This window comes from Capsicum annuum, chromosome 1 (assembly GCF_002878395.1).
Source record: "Capsicum annuum cultivar UCD-10X-F1 chromosome 1, UCD10Xv1.1, whole genome shotgun sequence".
Lineage (NCBI taxonomy): Eukaryota > Viridiplantae > Streptophyta > Magnoliopsida > Solanales > Solanaceae > Capsicum > Capsicum annuum.
In genome coordinates, this window is record NC_061111.1 from 250,033,638 (window position 1) to 250,053,345 (window position 19,708).

The 19,708-nt window shown below is 36.4% G+C and overlaps 2 protein-coding genes and 1 long non-coding RNA gene across 4 annotated transcripts; 1 reads left to right on the top strand and 2 right to left on the bottom strand.

Annotated features, from left to right (window-relative positions):
• Positions 1-13,227: 13,227 nt before the first annotated feature.
• LOC124889528 lies at positions 13,228-15,116 on the top strand. Of its 2 annotated transcripts, XR_007048594.1 has the most exons (4): positions 13,228-13,760; positions 13,920-14,106; positions 14,413-14,619; positions 14,837-15,116. It is a non-coding gene; the product is annotated as an uncharacterized LOC124889528 (long non-coding RNA). The 2 variants fall into 2 exon arrangements; XR_007048590.1 differs by having other exon boundaries at positions 14,413-15,116.
• Positions 15,117-15,673: 557 nt separating this feature from the next.
• Positions 15,674-17,624, bottom strand: LOC107850241 (F-box protein At1g53790). Its single transcript, XM_016694643.2, has 2 exons — positions 17,063-17,624; positions 15,674-16,978 (listed from the first exon to the last, which is right to left on the bottom strand). The coding sequence occupies exons 1-2, from the start codon at positions 17,232-17,234 to the stop codon at positions 16,668-16,670; spliced, it is 483 nt and encodes a 160-aa protein (XP_016550129.1). The 5' UTR covers positions 17,235-17,624; the 3' UTR covers positions 15,674-16,667.
• On the bottom strand, positions 15,798-16,547 carry LOC107862945 (F-box protein At4g22390-like). The gene has a single exon (XM_016708664.1). The coding sequence runs from the start codon at positions 16,545-16,547 to the stop codon at positions 15,798-15,800; it is 750 nt and encodes a 249-aa protein (XP_016564150.1).
• Positions 17,625-19,708: the final 2,084 nt, after the last annotated feature.

A 19,708-nucleotide genomic window follows, 5' to 3' on the forward strand; every position in this document is an offset into this window, starting at 1 on the left:
ATTTATATTACATGTTTCACTATTCATAATTTATGAGAATTATATTTCAGATGTATTCAAGCTATGGAGTCATTCATATTTGCATGCATGATTTTTATAAAGAGTAATGATATTGTTTACTTAAATGCATACACCCCCACATACTTAGTACATCCTTAAAGTGTTGATCCACATAAATGTATATGTGTTACATTGTCTCATAATGTAGGTTTAGGTGCTCAGTCTCGACAGCGACAGTAATCTTCGAGTACCTTGATCTACACTTCCACAGTTGGTAAGTCCTTATGGTTGAGCCTGTTTTACTTGATTTCAGACTTCATAGTAGTTGGTTTATTCTCTTTCAGTCAAGTATGAGTCGGTTGGGAATTTGTCCCAATGGCTCTCTAGTTTCTTGAGTAGTAGAGGATTTTATAAGACTAGATTATCAGTTGTTTTGTCAGGCGTATCATTATTTTGCTATTTAGATAGTATTCCTTTGTTATTGCAGTTTAGACATGATATGGCAATACTATTGTTTTGATTAATTCATCTCAAAAAAAGCTTCATAAGTAGTAGAAGGCTCAAAGGGTTAGCTTAGGGCTACTTGTAGCCTTAAGCACCGTATGACGTCTCGCAATGGGATTTTGGGCCGTTACAAACTTGATATCAGAGCCTAAGGTTTAGAGAGTCATAGGGAGTCTGTAAAGCTACATTACGTAGAGTCTTGATCATCGGTGTGTAGCGCACCACATTTATGAGCAAGAGGCTATGAAGCATTTTAGGAAAAAGTCATTTTTTTCTTTCAGAATCCATCGTGCCTATGTCTGTCTCTATCTTCTATTGACTCATGTTTTTTATGACAAAAAATGCCTCCCCATAGGAATAACGAGTCACCTCAACCTATTGATCCCTTAATGAGAATGAGTCTCATGCCGAATTTTGGGGTGTTTTTCAGATATTAACCCGAGCTGTGACTGCTACTATACAAGACAATAATCAGGCTATTGCTCTGCATTAGTAAGAGGGTGATGCAGCTGTACCGAGACTTCGTGACTTCATGAGAATAAACTATCTAGAGTTGTTTGGGTCTAAGGCAGGTGAAGACCCATAATTGTATCTTGATGAGGTGAAAAGATCACCCAAGTTATGCAGGTGACTTAGGAGGAGAGTGTAGAACTGGCCTCTTATCATTTGAAATATATTACTTATGACTAGGTGGTGATGTGAGGAAAAGTAGAGGGGAGAATGCAACTCCTATGACTTGGCAGGTGTTCCAGGATGCATCCTTGGATAAGTTCTTTCCATTACAGATGAGGGAAGCAAAGGATGAGAAATTTATGAACCTCAAGAAAGGCTCTATGATAGTAAAGGAGTATTGCCTTAAGTTAAACCATCTAGCTAAGTGTACACCTGAGTTGGATGCTGACACCCAATCTAGTATGAGTGAGTTCGTGACTGGTGTGTCTGGATTGGTGTTGAAAGAGTGTAGGACTGCTATTCTTAATAGGGATATGGATCTTTCCAGACTGATGATGCATGCTTAGTAGATTAAGGTAGACAAAGTAAGAGAGAGAGATAGAGTAAAGGGAAATAAAAGGGAAAGATTAGAGCAGTTTGAGTATAGTCAGACTAGATACCATAGAGGGAATCGTCCACAGTTTCAAAATCATTCGTCTATGCCTGCACTATCATCAGCCAGTGCTTCTGCACCTAAAAGCAGGCAGGAGCAGGGAAATAGGCCTTCGATGTCTAGATTCCTGAACAGTGTGAGTAATAGACCTCGTTGTCTTCTATGTACTAAGTGTGGTAGGGACCATCCCAGTGAGTGCTTAGCCGATCAGAGGGGTTGTTTTTGTTGTGGAAAGATAGGCCATTGACTTAGAGAGTGTCTGCATGCTAGACAGGGGAACTGAGATGTTTGACCCCAGACTTAGGCTACCAGTGCACCAGCTCCTTTAGCCCATCCAACCCTTCCTCAAAGCACTTCATCCGGTACTGCTGGCAGTTAGTGCCAGAATCTATTCTATGATTTGCCATCTCACCATGAGCAGGAGGATTTGCCAGATATTGTTACCGGTAAGCTTTGTGTCTTTCATTTTGATGTGTATATATTGTTTGACCCTGGGTCAAGTTTTTCTTATGTGACACCATTGGTGCATTAAATTTTGAGATAAATTCTGAAAAGATCCCTAATCCTATCTTGGTTTCTACCCTAGTAGGTGAGTCAATTATTGCTAAGCGAGTTTATAAAAAGTGTCCTATCACTGTTCTTCACAGAGTCATGTTCGCTGATTTGATAGAATTAGATATGATTGAATTTGATATTATTTTGGGTATGGATTATCTTCACTCTTATTATGCGTCTATAGACTTTCGTACCTGTGTGGTTAAGTTTCAATTTCCAAATGTGCCAATCTTTGAATGGTCCAAAAATTTTGTATCTTTCAAGAGTCATTTCATATCCTACCTTAAAGCTAGAAAGTTAATTTCCAAATGTTGCATCTATCATCTAGTTTGAGTTAAAGACACTAAGTTTGAGGCTCTAACTATCCAATCAATCAGTATAGTTAATGAGTTTCCTGATGTTTTTCTAGAAGATCTCCCAGGGGTTCCTCCCAATAGAGAGATAGAATTTGGGATTGATCTTCTCCCTAATATGCAATATTTTTTATTCCTTTGTATCATATGGCACCCGCAGAGCTTAAGGAGTTGAAAGAGCAACTCAAAGATCTTTTATATAAAGGTTTCATAAGTCCCAGTATTTCTCCTTGGGGTGCACCTGTCCTATTCGTGTGAAAGAAAGATGGTTCTTTGCGTATGTGCAATGACTATCGTCAGCTTAATAAAGTCACAGTCAAGAATGAGTACCCTCTTCCTAGAATTGATGACATGTTTTATCAATTTCAAGGTGCAAGTTATTTCTCAAATATAGACCTTAGATCTGAATATCATCAGCTTAAAGTAAGAGAGTGTGACATTCCAAAGATAGCCTTTAGAACTCGCTATGGCCATTTTGAGTTTCTAGTCATGTCTTTCGGGCTAACCAATGCTCCAGCGGCTTTCATGGACCTCACGAACCGAGTGTTCATGTAGTATCTTGATATGTTTGTCATAGTATTCATAGATGATATTCTTGTTTACTCCCGTAGTGAGGATGACCATGCAGATTATCTTAGAATTATCTTGCAAACTCTTATTCAGCAAGTGTGAATGTTTTCTAAGGTTAATAGCATTTTTGGGTCATATTATTTCAGCCAAAGGCATTAGAGTTGATCCCTAAAAGATAGAAGCTATAAAGAATTGGCCTAGACCTATCTCTCCGTCAGACTTTAGAAGTTTCTTGGGTCTAGCTGGCTATTACTGCCGCTTTCTTGAAGGCTTCTCTTCTATCGCGTCTCCTATGAACTGACTGACCCAAAAGAAAGTGAAGTTCCTTTGGTTGGATTCCTATGAGAAGAGTTTTCAGGAGTTGAAAACTTGACTCACTTCAGACTTGGGTTAGCTTGTGGTCTTTTGGGATTGTAAGCGCCGTGTAGCATCCAGGGTATAAACTCGGGGTGTTACAATGAGTATGAGGTCAGTACTTTGAATGTACTGGTATTGTAAATGAGGTTATGCATATTCATGGATTCATTAACATGAATGATACATGACTGACTAGCTAGCATGAGATGAATAATATAATAGTATACGTGAAAGTTGTACAGTCTGAGCATACAGGACCAAGCTTATAGCATGATAACGAAATAATATGTAAACTAAAGTACTGAAATACTGATAGTTAATTACTGATAATTGTATGCCATGGTCAATCAATTATGAAACTAAACTCTGAACTGAATACTAGACTAAGACTGTAGGAGCTATCATCTAACCGACATGCCTCAATAAGGGTAAATTGGGGTCCAACCTGTAACTTTAGTAGGAAGGGTGTCAATACCATGCCACAGATGCTAACACTGGCTGTGTGGATCCACTAATTATTTATTTATTTTACAATATGCTAGTAAGGACAATAAACTAAGCCGATATATTATTGACAAAGCGTGTAGTCTATTTTTACGTATTGGACACTATTGATGACCCACAATTTAATTTATTTTATTTTATTATTTACATTTTTAGGTTTGTACTAGTGTCTTCTTTACCATTGCACCATCCCACATAATGAAATCCATCGATTAAATAGACAGTCTAGCATACATAATGATCTTAGTCAATCATAAACTCTTAACAACCTAGCAATTAATTTGGTATAAATCAACATAATCGTTAATAAACCAGATTCATATTCTATGACCATATATGAATTTTACAAATATGTGTGTGTGTGTGTGTTGAAGTATGACGACTGTTCCATTCATCTTCCAACAGAATTGAAAAATTTCAACAACAATAAAATTGCAAAATTCAAGTAGATATAATATGTAGAAAATAGAAAATAGTTCATTTCATTAGTTCACTCTACATAGTTTAACATAATATCAAAACCAACATATGGTCGAAAAGGGAAAAAGGAAGAAAATTTCATCTAACAAAATTTTTGATTATGGAAGCTTCTTTCCAATGAAGTAAAACTTTATAAACATCAAAACTAAATCCTAAGCTAATGGGATGATTGGGGTTGTAGTTGTTGGGCTCCAGATTTAGCCTCTCGATGATCGCCCCTTAAAAATAGGTGATACGACGGAGTTCTCGATGCAGGTGTTCACAATCCTAACCTAGATCGTAGAAAATACAATTCAAATCATTGCGGAGGAGGAAGAGGTCAAGGTACCACTTGAAACGCAATCTCCTGAGAGGTCAGAGTGTGATTCTCGGCATCTACTTCGATTTCTTGATTTTTTTTGCTGAAGAAGACTAACGTTTTGTAGAATAAATAGATGTTTATATAGACCAAAATAGAAGGCCTTTGATCTGCCCGTTCAAAGGTTAATCGATCCATGGATGAACGAAAGTCGAGTAGGTAGCGTATACCCAATCAACGAAGCATTTGAGTAGAGGTACAATGGATTTTTTGAGCCTTAATAAATACCCGCATATTCATTTGATCAATTAAATATTTTGAATTTTTCAATAGACTTAAAAAGTGATCGATAATAAATAAAGTGGGATATAAATAATAAACCTAATAGACGATACACACAATATATGATATAAGTTGACATTTGATACTAGAAACGAACCAAAATCAATAAAATTGACATGACATTAATTAGACCAAACTGCAGCATTTTCAAAATACATTAGCTTGACTAACAAAAACAAAGTGGTACAAGACTATCTAGGATTTTTTGTTATTACATGTGGTTCTCTTGTGTCCGGGTCTCCTGCACAGCGAACACATATTCCTTCTCTTGGTCTTGAAAGCCACGCCCACTCCCTTAATGTATTTTCTTTTCTTTTTTCCGAGCTTGTTATCGACAGGGAGTGGAAGAATATTCACGTTTAACAATTCCTGTGGCACACACTATTCGAACTTTAGGGACAACATTAATTGATTTCGAATATGCAAGGAGGTACGCTTTGACTTTATACATAGGTGAAAAGTACTCCAAGATGCTCAAATCATAATCATCTCCGTACTTTGATCGTAAAGAGTCCATTGTGTGAGCACATGGTACTTTGACCAAGTCATACTTCCTACAAGAACAGGACTTTTTTAGTAGGTTGAATTTTGCAGTAGGACCCCTGTCAAACACGGTGAATTGGTTGTCGTCCCTATTTACATTCTCTACATAGGAGTCTTCCTCGCTCATACTGTCCCTTGCAATCTTTTCGGTGGTAGGAACAAATTCATTCTCCTTATAGTTGAAGACATTTACACGTCTATCCCTGAATTTCTAAAAAACTCTTCGCAATTGAATTGAATACGAATGCCACGAAGTACTCCCTTTCGTCTATCAACATTGCGTTGAAAAAACTCAACAATATTTGTGGTCATTAAATCATACCTATTGCTGGGGAAATGTGCCCTGCTCCACTTCTCAAAACCAAGTTCATGCTCGAGGAAAAAGGCTTTCTTAGAATAATAGTTCTTGAATTTCACAAAGTGATCGCTAAACTCCTCAAAAGAATATGCCTTTGTCACATGGTGGAATAGACAGAGATAATCTCAACATTAGTGATTTAACTAGAGATTTTGACCGAGGTGCCATATGTAATACCTGTGATGATCACGGTTATAAACCCTTATAATGTTGTTTGGTGATTATCTTATGACTATCGGGGATAAAGTGTTATTTCCACAATATATTCGGGTATGCAGAATCTGTATATTGTAACAAAAACTTCAACTTGAGTTCAAGTATGAACAAGAATACAATGAAGTATCAAATACCCTCAACACAAGATCAAAATGACCTTTTCAAGAGATATATTTATTTTTTCAGAAAATAAAGATGAAACAGAAATGATTAAGGCCAAGTCGTCTAAATTAATGGATTTTCCTTAAGGTATAATTCCCCTCACTGTACCCGAGGTTATGGAATCTTTCTCCCAGTATAAAATGGTCTTCAATCCGACTATAGAGGTACCTCAAATAGGCAGATTCTTTAAACATACTCCGGGTTTGAATGATCACACTTAGAGTATTTTGAAGACAAAAAGAAGAAGTTTTTAATCTGAAAATTTTTGTATTTTCTATCTCATAAACCTGTGGATGAAACCAGGTTTATATAGCCACTAGATGCCCCTTTGAAAATGTGGCATTGGTTCATATTAGAGATGTGTGACTGTTCTTGAATAGGCATGTCATTTTGTGAATAAGTGTGTCAGTTCAATGAAGTGTTGCAGTAGTTCGTGAAGCAGTGCAACTGTTCATGTAAACACTGCTACTGTTCACGTAAAATAGCGCTACCGTTCACGTAAAAACAGTGCTTCGGTTCTGAAACATTGCATCTGCTGAACTTTTTGCAACAGATATGCATATAAATGGAGTTCAAATCACAGAAAATATTTCTTGCATTTTACACATATTCAGATCAGATTTTCATCAAATAAAATTTGTCCAAAAAGATAGATCTCATCGATCGATTATTTGACCAAATCCAAATTCAAATTTGAAGCCGATCTGAGCGAGCGACGATGAAGACGGCGCGAGGAATCACGTAGTTCTTGCCTCACTATCCATGTGGAGTTAGTGTTTATTAATATAAACACTACAAAGTTCTCTTCTCCCACCAATGTGGGAGAATTAGTGAACTTTCTAATTTTGGGAGTACTCTTTCCAAATTGGTATCTCCTCTTCTCCACCATTTTTCTCTCCATTTTTTTCCATTCACACTTCATTCATATACTATGAACCCAACAATCCCCCACATGAATGGGGAATGGCTATTTTTCATAAAACTTTTACAGACAAGTATGTGATCATCAAGCAAAGACTGATTGCATCTGGATAAATGGGTTTTCCTTTGAACTTTCCGTAGTGAACATGCATTGGATACACTCGATCAATCGGTAGATTTGATATGTTTGAATCGACGAGCTTTAATGTACACCTATACAACACATGTCACACAACCGGTCTTTTACCGTTTATGGTTCTTACGGTTTTTTTCTTTTCAGCTATGAACACGTCCCGGTTTTTATGAGAGCTTAGAGAATAGGCCTTTACTAACATTCTCTTTGAAGCGGCTTCCACTTCGCCTACACATAGGTGATTTCTAAACATTCAATCCTATAGATTAAGCTATTTGGTCAAATCTGCCAAATTTAGATAATCATTGAAATACTTTTCACCTTAAGTCTTATCCTTGTTTACTATACATTGTCTACATCATGAGAATGGGTTGGGTAATTAACAATGTTGAACCTGTCAGACACAACTTTGTTTGATCTCCTTGAATCTAGCTCTTGGGATCTCCATTCTGCTAGGTAGAGTTACCGCCATGCTGACTCATTCTAGGCCTTAAACCCATTCCCTTGGATGTCATTCCTATTTCTTCTCTAGATAGGCCTTTTGTAAGTGGATCCGATATATTATCCTTTGACTTTACATAGTCTACAGTGATAATTCTTCTAGAGAGAAGTTCTCTTACAATATTATGTCTTCGTCTTATATGACGAGATTTACCGTTATACATCATGCTCCCTGCCCTACCTATTGCCGCTTGGCTATCACAGTGTACACATACTGGTGCCACTGGCTTGGGCCAATACGAAATATCTTCTAAGAAATTCCGGAGCCATTCTGCTTCTTCACCGTCTTTATCTAAAGCGATAAATTCAAATTCTATTGTAGAGCGAGTGATATAGGTCTATTTGGATGATTTATAAGAAACTGCTCCTCCACCAATAGTAAATACACATCCACTTGTGGATTTTACTTCGATCGATCCGGTGATCCAATTTCCATCACTATATCCTTCAAGTACCACAGGATATTTATTATAATGCAGAGCATAATTTTGAGTGTATTTAAGATACCCCAAAACTCTTTTTATTGCCATCCAGTGAGTTTTGTTGGGATTACTCGTGTACCGACTCAATTTACCTATAGCGCATGCTATTTCTGGTCGTGTACAGTTCATTATATACATTAAACATCCCAATACTCTTGCGTACTCCAATTGCGATTCACTTTCACCTTTATTCTTTCGAAGTGCAAAGCTCGCATCCAATGGAGTCTTGGCAATACCGAATTCCATATACTTGAACTTGTCTAGTACCTTTTCGATATAATGAGACTATTACAATGCCAACCCTTGTGGAGTTCGATGGATTCTTATACCTAAGATCACATCTGCAACTCCAACGTCCTTCATATCAAACTTGCTCTCGAGCATTCATTTTGTTGCATTTATGTCAGAAATGTCTCTACTGATGATCAACATATCATCCACATATAAACATAGAATGACTTGGTGATTTGGAGTGTCTTTAATATAAACACATTTATCACATTCATTTATTTTGAATTCGTTTGCCAACATGGTTTGGTCAAACTTCGCATGTCATTGTTTTGGTGCTTGCTTTAGTCCATGTAGTGACTTGATAAGTTTACACACCTTGTTTTCCTTTCCTGGAACCATAAAACCCTCAGGTTGTTCTATGTAAATTTCTTCCTCCAAATCTCCATTTAGGAATGTGGTTTTCATATCAATTTGATGGATTTGAAGATCATATACTGCCGCCAAGGCAATCAACATTCGAATCGAGGTTATCCTTGTTACTAGTAAGTATGTATCAAAGTAATCAAGGCCTTCCTTCTGTTTGAAGCCTTTTACTACAAGTCTCGCCTTGTATTTGTCAATAGTACCATCCGCCTTTATTTTCCTTTTGAATATCCATTTAGAACCTAAAGGTTTATTTCCGGGAGAAAGGTCAACCAATTCCCATGTATGGTTGTTTAAGATTGAATCAATCTCACTATTGACTGCCTCTTTTCAAAAAGATGAGTTTGACAACGACGTCGCTTCTTTAAATATTTGAGGCTCATTTTCTTAGAGAAATGTTACAAAATCCGATCCAAACGAAGTTGACGTTCTTTGACGTGTACTACGTCTTGGATTTTCTTCATTATGTATATTCTCACTTGGTTCATCTCGAGGTCGTTTAGATCCTCCGCTAGACTGTTCATGTATAATTTTATACGGGTAAATGTTTTCAAAGAATTCAACACTGTCTGATTTAATTACCGTATTTTCATTAATATCCGGATGTTCGGATTTATGAACCAAAAATCGACATGCTTTACTACTTTTAGCATATCCTATGAACATGCAGTCCACCATTTTAGGTCCTATCTTAATCCTTTTAGGTATAGGAACTTGAACCTTCGCTAGACACCCCCACACTTTGAAATATTTCAAGTTAGGTTTTCTTCCTTTCCATTTTTCGTAAGAAATTGATTGTGTCTTACTATGGGGAACTCTGTTGAGTATACGATTAGCCGTAAGGATGGCCTCCCCCCATAAGTTTTGCGGTAAACCAGAACTTATAAGTAAGGCATTCATCATTTCTTTCAAAGTTTAGTTTTTCCTTTCCGAATTCCATTAGATTGAGGTGAATACGGGGCCGTAGTTTGATGGATTATTCCATTCTCTACACATATTTGTGCAAAGGGAGATTCATATTCTCCGCCCCTATCACTTCTTATCATTTTGATCTTTTTGTCTAACTGATTTTCAACTTCAATTTTATATTGCCTAAATGCATCTATTTCTTTATCCTTACTATTTAGCAAGTAGACTAACAATATCTAGTGCAATCGTCAATAAAAGTTATGAAATACTTTTTCCCACCACGAGATGGTGTTGACTTCATATTAGAAATGTCAGTGTGTATTAAGTCTAAGGGATTTGAATTCCTTTCAACAGACTTATAAGGATGCTTTGCATACTTCAATTCCACACATGTTTGACATTTTGATTTATTGCACTCAAAGTTTGGCAAAACTTCTAAGTTAATCAGTTTTCATAACGCTTTGTAATTAACATGGCCTAAATGTTCATGCCATAAATCATAAGACTCAAGTAAATAAGACAAATTCGAACTTTTATTTATTTCAACAGTCATTACATTCATCTTATAAAGACCTTCTATGAGATAGCCTTTTCCTACATACATATCTCCTTTGCTAACTATAATTTTCCCAGAAACGGTTACACATTTGAATCCGTTCTTATCTAGGAGTGAAACAGAAATTAAGTTCCTACGTAACTCTGGAACATATAGCACATTGTTCAGTGTCAAGACCTTTCCGGAAGTCATCTTTAGGCAAATTTTTCCTGTTCTCTCCACCTTAGCAGTAGTGGAGTTGGCCATGTAGAACATTTCTTCTACTTGTGCCAGAGCAAATGACGAGAACAACTCTTTGTTTACGCAAACATGGCGTGTGGCACCTGAATCCATCCACTATTCGCGTGGATTCCTCACCAAGTTTTATTTCGTGAACATACCACACAAATCATCATATTCTTGGTTGGACTCAATCATATTCGCTTGGTCCTTTTTCTTGCCTTTCTTCAGGGCTCGACAACCTGTGGACTTGTGGCCAATTTTACCACAATTGAACCATTTTCCCTTGAACTTTTTCTTAGGTTGATTGCTTCCATGTTCAACTTTCTTTCTTTTCTTCGAGTTGTTTTGGCCATCTTCTACAATATGTGATCCATTCATTGTAGAATTTCCCTTTGACCTTCTTTCGGCAGCTTTATTGTCCTCTTCAATACGAAGTCGGACAATAAGATCTTCAACGGTCATCTCCTTGCGTTTATGCTTTAAGTAGTTTTTGAAGTCTTTCCACAAAGGTGGTAGCTTCTCAACTATCGCTGCTACTTGGAAAGCATCATTCACAATTAAACCTACAAAACAGTTTATGTGAGTATTATGAACATTTTTAATTTGTTCAACTAAGATATTTTTCAAAAATATACCTTCTGCTAGGAGATCATGTATGATGACTTGAAACTCCGGTACTTGAGAGACAACAGATTTGTTGTCAATCATTTTGAAGTCCAAGAACCGTGCAACAAGGAATTTCTTGATTCCCGCATCCTCCATTTTATATTTCCGTTCAAGTGCCCCCCACAGTTCTTTTGATGTCTTGGTTCCACTATAGACATTATAGAGGTCGTCTTGGAGATCACTCAGAATATAGTTCCTACAAAGGAAATCCAAATGTTTCCAAGCTTCTACAATAACGAAGCGGTCCTTGTCTGAGGTTCCCTCGGGCACCTCGAGAGCATCTTCGCTAGTGAACCGTTGTAGACATAAAGTGGTGAGGTAAAAGAACATCTTTTGTTGCCACCGCTTGAAGTCGATGCCAGAAAATTTTTCAGGCTTCTCCACCGGTGCCATCGTTGGCGGAGCATTTGTGCGACTTAATGTGGCAATATTATTTGTCCCCATAGACGTTGTCGCATCCATTATTTGACTTTCAATTGTCATTTTTCCTGTCACCACAAGACAGAAAATTAGTATTTTTCATAATACTATTAATAAAGTTAAATAACTTTAAACTCTTCTTCTTTATGTTTCTAGTTAACGGTGAAGTTTTTATTACTTTGAATCATCAACCGAGTGAATCTTAACTTGTGATAAAGATTTTATATCTTCTAATCACTAGTTAAATTCAAGCAGAGTAGAAAGCCTAAGCTTTAATCTCCAAAAACAAGTAATACAGGTTTTGTAATTTATTCCTTAAGATTGTTATTTCCACAATATATTCGGGTATGCAGAATCTGTATATTGCAACAACAACTTCAACTCGAGTTCAAGTATGAACAAGAACACAATGAAGTATCAAATACCCTCATCACAAGATCAAAATGACCTTTCCAAGAGGTATATTTATTTTTTCAGAAAATAAAGATGAAACAGAAATGATTAAGGCCAAGTCGTCCGAATTCACGGATTTTCCTTAAGGAATAATTCCCCTCACTGTAGCCGAGGTTATGGAATCTTCTTCCCAGGATAAAATGCCCTTCAATCCGACTATAGAGATACCACAAATAGGCGGATTCTTCGAACACACTCACTGTTTGAATGATCACACTTAGAGTATTTTTAAGACAAGAAGAAGAAGTTTTTAATCTGAAAATTTCTGTATTTTCTATCTCATAAACCTGTGGATGAAACCAGGTTTATATAGCCACTAGATGCCCCTTTGAAAAGGTGGCATTGGCTCATATTAGAGGTGTGTGACTGTTCTTGAACAGGCATGTCATTTTGTGAATAAGTGTGTCAGTTAAATGAAGTGTTGCAGCAGTTCGTGAAGCAGTGCAACTGTTCACGTAAACAGCGCTACTGTTCACGTAAAAATAGTGCACATTGCATCTACTGAACGTTTTGCAATAGATATGCATATAAATGGAGTTCAAATCACAGAAAATATTTCCTACATTTTACACATATTTCAGATCAGATTTTCGTCAAATAAAATTTGTCCAAAAAGATAAATCTCATCAATTGATCATTTGACCAAATCCAAAGCCAAGCAGAGCAAGCAACAACGACGACGACGCGAGGCATCACCTAGTTCTTGCCTCACTATCCATGTGGAGTTAGTGTTCATTAATATAAACACTACAAAGTTCTCTTCTCCCACCAATGTGGGAGAATTAGTAAACTTACTAATTTTGGGAGTACTCTTTCCAAATTGGTATCTCCTCTTCTCCATCGTTTTTCTTTTCATTTTTTTCCATTCACACTTCATTCATATACAATGAACCCAACATAAAGAACAAATTTGGTTCATCGACCACTATAACCTTTAGTTTCTCAAAGAAGAACGTCCAAAACACATCATTCTCCTTATCAACAAAGCAAAAAGAAATTGCATATGTATGGTTCTCTGTATCCCATGCAAACGCTCTTTCCATCACGCCCTCATACTTATTGCGTAAATGAGTGTTTAGACCACAATAACCTTTCTCATGTGGGTGAATCCCCTAATGCAAGCACCGAAGGCTAAAAAATAGTAAATGAATCTACAACTATCGTGTTCACCATGACGGAAAAAGTAAAACCAACCTTAAGAATGTGTCTATCCACTACATTTTTTTAAAGTTTGACATTAAATATTACATTTAGTTTTTCAAAGTGTCTATTTTACCAAAACTTCCTTATTACCAGCTTGATGTTAAAGCTTTTGATAAGCTTTCTGATGATGGTGAAATTTACAACGATTCTGAATAGCAATTAAGAGCCTATTCGGATTGGCTTATTTTAAGTGCACGAGGGGAGCAGGAAACCTGCACAGGCGCCCGAGGAATCTTGCCTGACTTGGCTGCTCGCTAATGTGCTCGATGAAAAGTTTCTTTGAAGCTCTTCAGGTCAGTGAGCAGAAATTTCTTTTTTGTTCTTGAATGTGAAGCTTTATAGTAGAGATAAACTTTGATGATCTTCTTTATGTACAAAATATCTCTAGGTGATTAGAATTCTTTTGCCTTATTTCATTTCAATGTGCTTTTCTTTTCCATATGGATGACCAGCATAAAGAAACAGAGTTGCAAGTAAATTCTCCTCATATTTGTCTAAGCAATATGAAGGTTGTTTTCATCTCACAAGTGTCGGTGCAGAACTGGAGCAGGGATCCGACACTGTTGTGTGTTGCTTGCGCCTGTTCAACCACTCATGTGCTTTAATTTGCTCTGTGACAAATTACTAGGATCTCTTCAGGTCAGTGAACTGACGAATTTCATCATAAATCCAAGTTGAATAGGACCTTTTGGGTTTATGATGAGTACTATTTTTCCTCTGACGTGTTATAGAATCTCAATTTAGATTATATAGATTTAAAAGGAGGAATATGAAAGATGGCTATTTATAGGGTTTTTTCTTTTTTCATGCAAGTTTAAAGGGATAACCACTTGCATACACGGGAATTTGAATAGATGATAGATTTTTGGGTGTTTCTCTTCTTTTTATTTCTGACATAATGGCGTCTTTCTAATGGTGGTGATATTTTGTTGAAAATGAATTTAGGTCATTTATGGATCAGACTATCCCTTTTGAAAATTTTGGTATTCTCGGGGAAAAAAGTTATGGATTGCGCCTAGCTAGCATCTGAAGAGGCACATAGAACTAGCAGCTGCATTTTGAAATTCGGATAGTGTGAGGAATTAAAATTTCAACATTTGTTTTGTGGCAAAATGCTGGGTGTTCGTATGTTTACAGTGAAAACTCTTCAAGGTGAGAATAGTACGGTGTTCAGAACCTCATTTATTGTGCAAAATATAGACGGATGTGTCCACAAATGCAAGAACACCACTAGCATTATTTGTGATTAGGTTCAAGTCTTAGACTGTTATTGTTGCTTTCTATCATTCTTTTATTAAAGAAATTGATTTCTTTTTCTCTTGACAATTGATTGAAACTTACATGTTTTAACCTAAAGATGTGATGGCAGGAATTGTTTCAGAGAAAGAAATACAGGCAAATTGATTGCAAATCCATAGGCATCTATCATACTCTATTGTTGTCTTCTCATGAACTTGTGTTAATAAGGTCCTTGTGTTTGTGTACGACATCAGTTTTCCACTGTCAAATGGGATCTCAAACATTTTGACACTACAAACATATTCCTTTACAGTGATCTGGAGGAGACTCTTCTCATGGGGCAATCACCGGCTTCAAGGGTCCAACCTTTTTGTACTACCGTCTTCCTATGTAAGGCTACTTCTGATTGAGAGTATATTGTACGTTTCTTATAGTTTTCCCACTGTAGCAACTGAAATGATGCTTCAGTGTATATTTTTAATTGAAGCTTGTCAATGTCAGACTTGAATAACTCAAGATGACCTTACCATAAAAACTGTAGTTGTGCATTGCACAAGCAGAAAGGGGAGAAACCTAGCACTTGAGTCCATGGTAGGAATATATCATTTTCCTTTTGAAAGGCAAAACCGGAAAGATATGACTTTGTCAAGAGCAGCTTCCGAATTCTCTTCTCCATCTTCTTCGTGCAATAATTCATCAGCCAGCATTGAAATTTAACCATTAAATGGCCGGTGCAAATGCAATGCCAGCATACTAGTTTAAAACAAGATCTTATTTTTGAGAAGATCCAATACACCCATCTTCTTTCTTGTTTTAGTATTGAGTAGGGGTGATAAGACAAGAACCAATCAGAAAAAGAGATTGCTGCCTCTTATTTGCATAAATCATTTTACTTCTGACAAAACAAAGAAACCTCCTCATATGCCATGTTAAAGACTTTAGAGCTGAACATCCTCAACAAGTTCAGTCAATGCAATATTCATAAGGATTAATAAAATCACTCTGGTTGATAAAATAACAAGAGTACAAGGTGGTTACAACATGGAGACTGGAAAAAGAAAAAGATTTCCTTGATCATACATAAGCAAACACTAAATAAGTGACTTTGGAGAGATCAAGCTTTCCATAAAAACAAATCCATTCCGAATGTTATCATCACATAGTCCAATTGCCCCCCTGGATGTTGTCCTAAATGAACATCTCGGTTTAGCCGCCAAATATGAGGACCAGAATAGCACATCACCATCAGCAAACCAATATTTCGGTATAGCTCTAACAAGGTCATGATCAACTATACTAAGCACCGAATTCCAAGATTCATAGACACCATAGTTTTTCAATATCCATAACTTAAAAGTGCGCTGCTGCTGAGGAACATAAGTACAATAAGCACAAAGCATTTCTTTCACTTCAGAAATGCCAATATCGATATTGCCCTTTATGCATGATAATTGCTCTGGCAACGGTATCTCTGAGTACACTTCATTTGAAATACTAAATGAAACCAGACAGAAAGTTCTTGAAACTCCATAATACTCTCCAGACACACAGATCCAGTGAAAGGCATTGTTTACTAATGCCAAAGAAGAACCAATACCAGACGCCCAAGTGATAAGTCCATGAGGAAATTTGTCAATATTTCTCCAGGAACCACTTTTCAACGTGAGAATCTCACCAGGCACTTTGCTTCCCTCATTGGGACTGCGAATGTCAATTTTTAGGATCTTATAGTCACCAATAGTTGAGTCATAACCCAATATCCCAAACGATAAAAATTCTGCCTTGGAAATTCTGGTTTGAGGAAGTAGTATTGATTCTCTTGTGGAGGGGTTCCACAACATATGTATGGATTGTTGAATAGTTTGACTAAAAGCACTGATAACAACCAAGCCATTGTAAGTACAACAGGTTATGGTTTCAGGGCTTGAAGGGGGGTCAAGTTTTTGTAGTTTGTCAACCAGTCAAACGGACGATAAAGGACAAGAATAGATGGAAGTTGTATAATCCGCAAGGGAAATTTCGCAAAAAAGTAGTTTTGGGGCATGTGGATCATTCTTGGCATGATTGAGATGCTTGTTGACAAAGTAAGGATCAGAAATTATCGCGTTCCACAATTTAGAAACACATTTGAATTGAACAAGATAGCGTACAGGTAACCTGCAGAGGATCTCCATGATTATGTCGTCCTTGAAAGGGCAATTAAAATGACAAGTGACCTGATCAACATCCATTTGCTCCTCCCTGTTAATTGAGGGGTCCATAATGCACTTGCCTGCAATAAAGTTAAAGTTATGAGTTAGCTGGTAAAAACAGACACACACATAGAGATATAGAAGCAGAAGCAGAAAGACTGTACCTTTGGCCTTTTCAATGTTCTTCTTAAGTTGACTCTTTTCTCCTCCATTGCTGGTAATTTGATTCAAAACATCGGTCTTTGCAATTGATTTCTTCTTCTGTATCTTTTGAGAATTTGAATTATATGCTAATTTTCCCTCAAACGGTGGATTAGAATTGTTATTCTTCTTCATCGTTCTTCTACTGCCCTTCCTTGTCCATTCCTAAGCTCCTCAATCCTCATCCTCCTTTTATATGCAAAAACAGAGATCCAAAGGCTGAAATACTTACTTGCTACGGCTACATCTCTTGTCGGGTCGGGTCGGGTCGGGTCGGGTCGGGTCGGGTCAATTATGGCACAAGCACCTCATCAACTACCAAACCCAACTCACCGTATATTTGAAACCCAACTACCATTTTACCAGTGTTGACGGGCCTCAGTTATTTGAAACCCCCAACACCCCAACCCCCACGCCCAAAAAAAATAAATAAAGGAAAATATCTTATATTTTTTAAAAAATATTTAAATATATTTGCAAAATTTCCCCCTAATTTTTCTGCGTTTATCTCTTTCTTTTCTCCTCACTAATCGTGTTATATTTATCCAACTATATATAGTTCTAATTTGTAGGCTTAAATTATGAATTTACAATTAGCGTTACTTAAATATCTGTTTCAGATAAAGTTACAATTATTTGCTTTACCGGCTATAATATATATTTGTATTGAATTTATTAAATTTGTTTTATTTTTTATATGTATGAAATGAGTGTATATATATTATTCTACTTAATGTTTTTCTGTATTAGTCTAAAAAACAAACAAAATTAATGTATTGATTGTGTATAAAATATGATATCTAACTAGTTTGGTGTGCTTTTATTTATTTGGGGTATGAAATTTGCATTAAAATGAACATTTTTTAAATTTGTATATGTTGATGCTTTGAGCTAAAAGTGACAAAAGAGTTAGAAAATGAGGTGTAGGTAACTCAAATCTTAATAATTGAGTATATGTGACAATTACTTTATTATGGATTAAGAAAGTTGGGTAAGTTTGAGAATAGCCCCCAAGTTTTTAAATTTATACTTTAATTCAAATGTTTACCTAATATAACGAAAAATGCAAGGAAAAAAAGACGTGTTTCTCTCTCTTCTCATCCATTATTGTTTTCTCTCTCTCAACGATTTTTGTTGTTCATTGTTGATGCTTCTTTATTTATCAACTTCTATTTCATTATCATCTTCATCTTCTTCTTATTGACCATTGTTGTTATCGCTACTGCTACTATTTGACCAATTTCTTAGGACAAATTTTGTTTCATACATCACTTTCCACTTTGGTATTACTTCACAGGAGACTTTGGTAAGTTAAATTATTATTTTTAGTTGAATTTGTCATTTAGGTAACTATTATTGTGTTGTTTTTTCAACAACAAATAGCACGCAAACATGAATGCAACATAAGAGACACCTTTTTAAATAGATCAATCATCTGTTGCGACAGATGAGCCATCTGTTGCAACGAAAGATATGTGTTGGATTCATGTTTATGATTCTATAGTGTTGTAATATGAATAAAACAAATAGGTCATCTGTTGCAACAGGTAAATATTTGTTGCAACAGATTAGTAACCTATTGCAACAGAACCTGAACTCAATTCCAACAGGCGTGTCATCTGTTGCAACAGGGTAAATATATGTTGCAACAGATTAATAACCTGTTGCAACAGAACCTGAACTCGATTCCAATAAATGCGTCGTCTGTTGCAATAGATGTATAGTCTGTTGTGGCATATGTTTCACCTGTTACAACAGATGACTCGTCTGTTGAAATCAGCTTCAGGAGCGTAATATGAATCCCAACAGGTAAATAATCTATTGCGACTGATCACTTACCTGTTGCAACAAATTACACATCTGTTGGGATTCATGTTATGACACTATGAAATTACTATTAACTTTTTTTAACAAATAACTTTATTTAGGTACCACTAATGGAAGGATCAATAACAATAGGGGTGGATTGTCATGGTCAATGGACCGAGAAGAACAATCGATATGTATGGTATTGGAAGGAGGTTGAAATGCTAAAGACGATAGCTATGGCAGTCCAAAGTGATGTTTCGTATGATGATTTTGTGAACTTAATCATCAGCTATTGTGGACTGAATTGTCAACCGAAAGAACTCGCTATCATCTACATGCACAACTCCTTTGAAAATCAGAGAGTACTACCTTTCAAGATTACTGATTAGGTTCGGTTGCATGTTTATCTTCGTGATTCATCCAGGCTAGTGTTAAGGGTGTACGTGGTTGAAAAGACAAAAGAGAATGAGAACTAGAATGTAGAAAAACAAGAACAAAAAGTCATCTTTGATGATAGGTTGGATGATCTAGACATGAACATTTCAGATGATGATCAAACACCTACGTTCATTGATGTGACCAATACGGTGGGCAGTTCTTATCGATAGACACAATCAAGCAATCGTCAAGACGACGAGAACGACTTTCACAAAGGAATGTCATTTAAGGAAAAGAAAGAACTATTTACTACTTTGTTTATTTCTTGCTTGAAAAAAGATTTCAGAACAATGAAGGTGTTAATTCGAGCTATGTCTTTTGCTACAAATGTGCTAATCCAAACTGCAAATGGTGGTTGAGAG

Bases quoted from the DNA above. Each gene is read 5' to 3' on its own strand.
- LOC107862945 (XM_016708664.1), bottom strand. From the start codon at position 16,547: ATGTTGTGGAACCCCTCCACAAGAGAATCAATACTACTTCCTCAAACC.
- LOC107850241 (XM_016694643.2), bottom strand. From the start codon at position 17,234: ATGAAGAAGAATAACAATTCTAATCCACCGTTTGAGGGAAAATTAGCA. The intron at 16,979-17,062 runs GTACAGTCTTTC...ACTTTATTGCAG, and splicing joins GAACATTGAAAAGGCCAAAG to GCAAGTGCATTATGGACCCC.